General features: G+C 45.0%; 1 protein-coding gene across 1 annotated transcript in view; it reads right to left on the bottom strand.

The window, feature by feature from the left end:
• Positions 1 to 9,225, bottom strand: part of LOC119654163 — a 28,912-nt gene extending 19,687 nt beyond the window's left edge. The window contains exon 1 of the mRNA XM_038059325.1: positions 9,103 to 9,225. Coding sequence (XP_037915253.1) covers positions 9,103 to 9,225 — 123 coding nt within the window. The remainder of the gene's footprint in view (positions 1 to 9,102) is intronic.
• Between the last annotated feature and the right edge of the window lie 476 nt (positions 9,226 to 9,701).

Raw genomic sequence — 9,701 nt, forward strand, 5'->3', positions numbered from 1 at the left:
GCTTTTTCCACTGGGCAGGGAATATTCCTTCTTTTGGGCACGCTTCGAAGGTGTTGGCGAAAAGGTCGGGCCTAGTCTTCACTGCCAGTTTCAAAGCTCGGTTGGGGATGCCACCCAAACCTGGGGCCTTGTTGTCACCGAACCTACCACATATTTCCCGCAGCTCCTCCACAGTTACAGGCGGTATTATGCCGTCATTTGGCTGGACAAAAACTTGCCTTCCCCTATTTTCGTGGTGAGGGAACAGAGTGGTAACAATCTGTTTCAGGAGGCGCGGACGGGTGATTTCCGCAGCCTTTTCATCACCACTCTGTAAGCCTCGCCCCAAAGGTTTATGTCGGCATGGTCGCACAGCTGTTTGAAGCAGTTCTTTTTGCTCCTCCGAATGGCTTCCTTTAGGCGGCCACGCAATTGCTTGTGTGCCTCCTCTCGACCGTCGCCACCGGGTTTTTCCCTGAGCCTCTGGCAAAGCCTCCTTGCCCGAAAACATGCGGCTCGCAAACTTGAGATTTCATTGTTCCACCAGTAGTTGGGTTGCCTACTGGGGAGCAATCGCCTTCTGGGCATAGTAGCATCGCATGCTTCCGTCACCCATCGAGTGATCTGGGTGGCTTTCTCTCTAGTCGTACCATTCAGGGATATGTCGGATTTGAGCACCGCGGAAAACGTGTCCCCCTCGAACGCTTTCACTGTCCAGCCAAGCATACCACCCGGCATTTTGCGAAAACTCTTTTTCGAGCTCGATCCGCCCTTGATCTCTATGCAGATTGCCTGGTGGTCGCTGTGAGTATAGTCCTCACTGACATGCCAAGCGATTCTACTGGCTAAAGTGGCACTCACGTATGTCAGGTCCACTATAGACCCCAGGCCCCTTCCCCGGAAAGTGTACGAAGACCCAACATTCGCCAGTACCACGTCCAGCTCCGCGAATGCTTCGAGGAGAACACGTCCCCTAACATTAGTTATCCGGCTGCCCCATTCAAGAGCCCACGCATTGAAATCGCCTCCTATTATGATCGGCCAACGTCCTCTTGCATCCAAAACAAGAGCAGCAAGCATCCGCTCATACTCGAAAAGTATAGCGCTGGGTGGAGCATAGCAGCTGTAGATGTGGATGCCCTTCACCTTCGCTCTGATGAAGCCCTCCTCCGGGTGCTCCATTATTTCCTGGAAGGCTTGTTCTCCACAAGTCCACAGCGCTGCTTGGCCCGTTTGGTCTTTGACCCAAACGCTACCACCGCGGTTTCGGTATGGTTCACTTAGTATGGCCACATCGACGTTTTTCTCGCGGATGGTTTGCGCGAGTTGGTCCTGCGCCGCCTCGGAATGGTTGAGGTTGATTTGTATCAACCTCATCTGCGATTTGTGCTAAGGGCTCTCCTGTATTCCGGGCACCTGCTGCTGCCCGCAATGTGCCGATGGTCCACACCCTCCTTTCCTTTGCACAGTAGACAATTTGGGTCAGCTCCGCAGTCCTTGCTGATGTGGCCTTCCACTCCGCATCTCCTGCATTGCTTTGACCTATCATTTGGGTCAGTGCATGACTTCGCAATGTGACCAAAGCCAAGGCATCTAAAGCACCGTTTTAACGCCACCTGTTCCCTAAGGCGACCCATTACCCAACCTATTCTCACTCTCCCTGCTGCTAACAGTTTGAGTGCGTTCTCCACTGGTAGGCTGATGATGGCGGTTTGTGTTCCCCCATAGGCTTTCCTTAGCGTTTTCACCACTGACTCTTGTAGTCCGGCAAGATCGAACTGTTTCTCCAACGCTTCGCGAACCTCCTCCTTTGTCGTGATTTCATCTATATGTTTGCAGATTATAGTGATCTCCGGCCTGCTAGCTCTTATGTCGGCTTCCTGTCCTAAAGTCTTCCCGATTTGGCTCAAGAATTTGTCCGCGGTTACATCCTTGGATTTCTTAAGTTCCAACATAAGATCTCCCTTCTAGGACCATCTAATGCGGCTGACGTTGTCTCCCAAATTGGTGAGTTCGGGGTCTGCCTTCACTTTCCTGAGAATGTCGGCGTATGACCCTTTGCCCCGTTTGGAAATGAAAATCACCTCCGGTCTAATCTTCCTCCGATAACTTTTTTTCCGCGGTTCTACCTTCCTCCAAGCTTCCGCATCCGCCTTTGAAGGTTCGATCCATTTTCTCGAGGTAGCCACTGCAGTATTTTCCCTGGTAGCTTCAGACGTACTTTTCATGAACTCCGCCTTTTTGGGAGTTGAGTCTTTTTTTCTTTTCGGGGTTTGCTGGCCTGTTGAGTCATTAAGCTTCTCGCGCAGCCTCTTCCCCGGTTTCTCCCCTTTTGTGTTTTGAACCGGCGTTACTTGAGTTGCCTGGTTCACTTTTCCAATCGGCGACTTCCCTACTCGTTCATCCTGGGCCTTGCCGTACGTCAAACGGATGCCTCTTATCATGGCCCTTATATTTTGGTGAATGTTTCTGCGCTCCTTTATAAACTCACACAGCTCCATGATCTTTTTACCGAGGGCAGTAAAGGCACCTCCAGACTGATCATTGCCCAAAACATCGCTCGGGTGAATCGGCGTCAGCGATTCTTCCTCATCGAAGACTCCCGCTATACGCTTCCCACTGGGGGTAGCGATCGTGAGGGCTTGTGCCCGTGTGGGAGGGGATCTGCGAAAAATCGAGCTCCTTCTGAACGAATCCATCACTGGAGCCAGTTCAAGTTCCTCCCGTATGCTTGTAACATTAGATGCCACAGTAGCCAAGGTTCCCACACTGAGGCACTGCGGTCGTTGGATATTGACGGCCGGGAGCCTGCTTGCTCACTCCCAAAAACCGCCGGCACTGGGTTTCCGAAGCCCTGCACCGTAACTTCATTCTTCTTCTGCTCCTCCATGTTTGGTTTTATTTCTGGGTATCCTTCCCATAGCCAATTTTTATCCACGGGTGGGCGTTTACTTCCCACTTACCCGGCCTGCGCATAAACATGCCCATACACGCACATCTCCGGATGGGTGCATGTGCATGGCCATGACACATTCGCCGAGCATTCCCTTATCCGCACGAAGGGACGCGCCTGATGGGAGATTTGGCAACTCCACACAGCCACTCCACATGAGGACTCAATCTAAACGATATTTAAACAGGTAAGGCGTTTATTACCTGGAACCGTTTGGTAAGAAAGTGCCCTACCATTGAGCCTATACTCGAATTAATTCCGCAGAATTTGTGAGAGCGAGACCCATAAAAAGCGTTTGTTAAACTAGGGAACTTCTGAAGAGATACTCTTTGCGGAATCCTGGCTAGTTGACAGAACCTGATGTCTGTAATCCTCAAAACATTTCTAATTCCTTAGAAGCTATAGTATTATGTTTCCAACAACATATCTAGTTAAACTTTGTTGCCCGCAGGCTAGTTCTACCAACCTGAAACATACAATACTATGCTTTCTTTTTTCGTTTCTCAGTCGAATATGACCATGACGAACATGTTGTGGCTAAAAATGAATGTACTCAAATGTTTCACATAATCAGTTCCTCCAACTTCGCTGGTTCACAAGGGTGAATGACGCAGCGGATGGATTCCAGGAACAACATATATACATATGTGGCCATGGGTGCCACCGCCAATGGTTTTCGTTCAGTCATTGTTTCCACATGCCAGTTGTTCAGCAAAGCTCCTCTATGTCAAGGAATTCTAGCCCATTTGTGCTTTTAACTTTCACAATATTGCTTTAGACAACTAGAAGCTAAAGGGTAATTGACTTTAAAACAATTACCCGCAGGGACTGTATCCACACCGCACACGAGAACATAACAGCTCAGTGTATAACGGTATACGTACACCCTAACAGCCAGTTAAATAATCGCATTATGAATAATCGCTAAATAATGCGTAAAATGGAGGTTGTAGACAGCTTTCAATGTGAAATGTAGGAAACAATGGCATACGGCGAATGCTAGCTGTTAATGTAACTACACCCTAAGAAGCTTAAAATAACGAACAGCTATGTGGCGCGCCGTAAAGTATGCATGCAGGCATGCATGTCTTCCCATTAAGTGGGTTAACCGACCCAGAGTCAGGCCATCATCATTATGAATGTGAATGGAAGTTAGGGTAGGAAAAGGAAATATTTTGCCGTAGATAATATAAGTATGTCGAAGGAAAAGGGTTTATTCTTGCCTTCTGTTAGCTGGATTCCATTTACTTCGTTAGAAATGCAGCTTTCCCATCAGAGTGTTGAGAATGGGACATAAAGAGGTGAACGGAAGTGAATGGATATTGTGTGGAAGATAAGCTCCGACCTGTGTGAATAGAATTCAGGGAAATAAAAATATAACAGAACCCTACGATTTTCAACATAGCAAAATAGAAAGAGTGGAAAGAAATTTCATTAGAAGCTTTCAGAAAATCCTATTTCGTTTCGATTTGATTATAAAAATTCATGCATACTAGATTCGCCTTTATCAGATAAAACAAGAAACGTACTGGAGCCTGCAAAGAAATTGGTAGAAAGATCGATAAATGCGTATATGAACTGAATCACTGGTACATTAGTCGCTCATGATGAACGTTCAATTGTTATGGCTTACCAGAAATCGGGACGGTCCTTTGTTCCATAAAAGAGCCACACCCACGACCCACTTACAAGAAAAATGGGAAAACCAGAAACAACACGAGCATATATAATACTTTCCGGCTACGAAAGTCCCATGCCTTCAGGCGTGGAAACATATTCATATGTATGAATGGAGAAGTATTAAGGCGATTAAAGTTCCTCTTCAGGTACCGTCAAGTTTACTCTCGTTGCATATTAAGTGCATCTGCTAAGGCAAACTACATTAAAAGTTTCCTTTGTAATTTAAGTTGAAACACGAAATCGGCATAGGGACGTGCTAATTATGCCACAATAGGAAAAGGTGTGCAGGCATGCCGGCATAAATATGTACACAAACAACATGCAATGCAATCTATCTAATGAAATACTTTTTCTATTTTCAAGAAAGTTAACATTGTCCTGCACACCCATCTAGCGAAATTTCATCATCGTCAACGGCGCAACAACCGGTATCTGGTCTAGGCCTGCCTTAATAAGGAACTCCAGGCGTCCCGGTTTTGCGCCGAGGTCCACCAATTCGATATCCCTAAAAGTTGTCTGGCGTCCTGACCTACGCCATCGCTCCATCTTACGCAGGGTCTGCCTCGTCTTCTTTTTCTACCATAGATATTGCCCTTATAGACTTTCCGGGTGGGATCATCCTCATCCATACGGATTAAGTGACCCGCCTACCGTAACCTATTGAGCCGGATTTTATCCATTTCGTACCGAATACAAGTCGAAAATCTGAAGCTCGTCGATTAGGGTATGCAAGGTTTTGTGTATTTCTTATGTAAGTAGGCTTGGGTACTCGATTGTTGTATTCGTATACAGTTCGTATTGTATCTATATGAATTTAATATGCCAAACTTTAGTGTGATTAACGTTCTACGACTTAAGTTACAGTACATGTACCAGGAACTGCGGTATTTTTGTAAATAATAATAGGATTTGCACGAAAATTTACAATATCGTTGAAGGGGGTGGTGCCCCCTCGGCGATATTGCCTCGTGCCAATTCCCAAAAAAAATGTAGGTATATCAAAACCAATAATATGACATTGCTTTACACAACCCCTTAATACAAATCGAGAAACCGGAACCTATTTAGGTATGAAAGGTTGATTAGGTATGAAAAGTTTTTGTAGGCGTTTGTCCCATTTGTACCTAGCTCATAATCTTTGTGCAATTAGTTTGTCATACCATTCACCGCTAATATTCAAAGTCTTATAATGCAATAAATTTGCATAAAAGTGACAAATTTTACCTATATTAACTCTCCCCATTCTCCGACTCCCTACTCCTCCCCTTTGTAACCAATGTCAAAGCTAATATCGGCTTCGTAAAGTATAATACTACTCGAGACCTTTTGTTTGATACCCAACACGACTATACTCGGTGACAAAAAAATGCACACTCCCCTTTTGCATGTATGGGGGGACCTCCCTCCCTCCTTAAACTCATCGTGGACCTATATTACCCTTGCATGCAATGGGATTCACAAGTCGCGCATTACTGCCAAATTCCGCATCAATGGGAATAACTGTTTCTGAGATATAAAGTATGACAGACGAATGGGCAAACAAGTTTCTGGAAGCGTGCAAAGTCAAGATCGGATGGGTTGTCTGTAGGTTTCTCGAGAAAATATTAGTTTGTTGCAAATGAAATGTCGGATTTTTCAATGAAGTGAAGTTAGTTATGATTTTATTGTTTAAAACTGCCGCAAGGTGACTCTGGTGGTATGGGATAATTGAGTATAAATAGTCGTTCGTTCGATCAAGGAGTCATTTCAGTTTCAATCGTCATTGAAGTTCCAAGTAAAACTCAAAGAAAAAAGCATGGAAGGGAGTCAAAAACGTCTACTTTTCTATATGAATTTGAACTTGGTCACAACGCAGCGGAGGCAACCAGAAACATTTGCAGAGCATTTGGAGCTGACGCAGCAAACGAACGAACGACACAGCGGTGGTTCGAAAAATTCCGATCAGGCGACATGACCCTCCAAAGTGAACCTCGTGGACACCCAGGACCATCGATCGACAACGACGAGTTGCGTTTGATAGTGGAATCTGATCCCCGATCATCGATTCGTGACATTGCAGAGAAAATAGGCGTACACTATTCGACAGTATCTCGGCACTTACAACAGCTTGGAAAGGTTAAGAAGCTTGATAAGTGGGTTCCGCATGAACTCAACGAGCAAAACATGGCGCTGCTAATGGAAATATCCAGTTCTCTACTCAACCGCAACAGGAACAATCCCTTTTTGCGCAGAATAGTGACATGCGATGAAAAGTGGATATTGTACGACAACCGTCGCAGATCAGCGCAATGGCTAAATGCCGATCAGCCTCCACAACACATGCCAAAACCGAGCCTTCACCCGAAGAAGGTAGTGGTAACTGTTTGGTGGTCTGCATCTGGAATTATTCATTATTCGTTTTTGGAGCGTGGTAAAACAATTAATGCAGAGAAATATTGTGCCCAACTTGATGAAATGCACGAGAAATTACGTGTTCAGCGGCCTAGATTGGTCAACAGAGATGGAGTGATACTGCTCCATGATAACGCCCGACCTCATGTTTCCAGAATGACGGTCCAAAAATTAAATGAATTACGATATGAGACTCTTCCTCATCCACCATATTCACCCGACCTCTCGCCAACCGACTACCACTTTTTTAAGCATTTGGATCACTTTCTGGCGGGGAAACAATTCAGCAATGAAGTAGCTGTCAAAAGTGCCTTTGAAGAATTTCTTAGCTCTAGAAACCCAGACTTTTAGGAAACTGGAATAAATGCCCTTGTATCTCGTTGGGAGAAGTGCATTGAAGCTGCTGGTTCTTATTTTGACTAATAAAATTAATTTTCATAAAAGTTATAGTTTTTTGAAATTTTACTCAAATATCCGACATTTCATTTGCAACAACCTAATATCTTCTGCTATATTTTTTAAATATGTGGAGTTCGGTCACATAGCCAGATGTTGCACAAGCAATCACGATATGTCTGACGGCAGAACGATACCCGTTCGAAGAAATAACCACAACGTCAGGTAATGCCTTCATAAGAGCTAAAATTAACGGTATTCATGCCTACAGTTGTGCCGCCCCGCCAAGTACACCAACCGCGGAATATAATTGAAGGTTAATGAACTGGCGTTAGACGCAAGTGTACGATACCTCATTGTCATCATTGGAGACTTCAACGCATGATCTACCGAGTGGGGAAGCAAGATTTCTAACAACAGGGGGCTGATATTGCCGGAAGCTTTTTCTTCGAAAATCTTCGTTGAGACATTTAAGGATAGCTCCACACCAATAGGTACAGCAAGAGAAAAATCTGGGCAAAATGTCAGACAAATGATCGCAACCTGTGATGCGTCTATGCCAAGGTGCAGAAATAATTCTCAAAGATTACCGAAACCATGGTAGAATGACCAAATCAAGTGAGAAATAACCGACCCAAGTACAAAAAAGAATCAGCTTACCATTGCCTACGAAAAGGTAGAGATTAAAAAAGCACCCGGACGGAATACCGAACGTGGCTTTGAAGGTGGCGATAAAAGCAAGACCAGAGTGTTTCATTTCCACATTTAATTCCTGCTTGGAGGAGGGCACCTTCTCGGCTCAGTCGAATAGGCAAATTTCGGTGCTGCTACCAAAGAGTGGTAAACCATTGCTGAGGAATCAATTGCAGGTATAAGGAGGCAGGGCAGCACCAAAAAATACTGTGCCATCAGCACCCACGGCGTGAGGAATTTTTTCAACTCAGCGCAATGGTAGCATATAATAAGATCCTTAAGCCAGCTGAATGAGCCTACATATATTCAGCTAATCATCAGGTATTATTTTGTGAATAGAAAGCTCCTCTATGATACCGACGTAGGCCCAGTTAATATTTGATAATCGGCGCCTCAAACATCAGTGCTGGACCCACTGCTCATGTATGACCATGTGCTGCGCATCAAACTTCCGCGACAAGCTACCCTTCTCGGCTACGCAGACGACATCGCAATTGTTGTATTGTTGTAGATAAACACCTAGAGGATGTTATCTGGGCATGTGAGACATCGGTTAGGCCGATCAAAGATTGGTCTGTATCACATGGATTAGAGTTGGCGGAACGCAAAACTGAGGCTGTACGGTTCAGTAGCCGTAAACTGAAAGAAATTCTACGGTTTCGTGTGGGACAGTTCAACCCTTTCATCAAATACTTCGGCGTTAGGCTGGATCATCAATTGACCTTCAAGAAACACATGAGCTACGCCGGCCAAGAAACAGCGAAAATTGTAGCTGCGTTAACTGGCATGATAACCAATATTGGAGGAACCAAAACACTAGCGCATTCCGAACAACTTTAGACGAAGAAGCTTTCATAGTCGTGGGTACGGTGCCCATTATATTTTGGATGAAGAGATGCGAAGATTATACGACTGGAAAGCACGCAATGACCACAATGCCGAAGATCGACGACGAGAAGATAGAGCGGACAGACACAATCAGGGTATGGCAGAAACGTTGGGATAATTACCATATACGGAGATGGACGCACATGCTGATTCCAAATATCCATTGTTGGATTATACGCAGCTATGAAGATGTCCAATATCACTTGACCCAGTTTATAACTGCGCATCGTGGATACCGTAGACATTTACATCATTTTGGATATGTCTATTCTCCTTCCTGTCCTGAGTGCCTAAACGTATACAAGGACCCGTATGTCCTAGATTTGCAAATAAGAGGGAACGGCTTCAACTTCTCTTGATAAGACCCTTACAAGTGGAGACGATCATTCCGCAAATTTTCGAATCCCATGAAGTGGAATGCAGTTAGTAGCACCATAACCTGTATCAGGAGGAGCTTCGAAGGTTAGAGCGTTTACGAAAAAGCGGCTGGGAATGGACAATTTTCACCGTAGGGGTAAGCCCGTGGGGCTTCACCCCGACCCACGATGTAATGTCTCTAGATAGTTCCGTGGGCTATAGCAGGTGAGGAGAGGTTGTCTTAGTGGGTTAACGTTCCACATCGCTTTTGATACTTTCCACCTTTATATTAAAAAATAGATAGATAGTAAACCGATTTTAAAAAGGTTATGTTTTACCTAAAATGTTAGAAAAGGGAACAAAT

This window comes from Hermetia illucens, chromosome 4, assembly GCF_905115235.1.
Source record: "Hermetia illucens chromosome 4, iHerIll2.2.curated.20191125, whole genome shotgun sequence".
In the NCBI taxonomy this organism is placed as follows: Eukaryota; Metazoa; Arthropoda; class Insecta; order Diptera; family Stratiomyidae; genus Hermetia; species Hermetia illucens.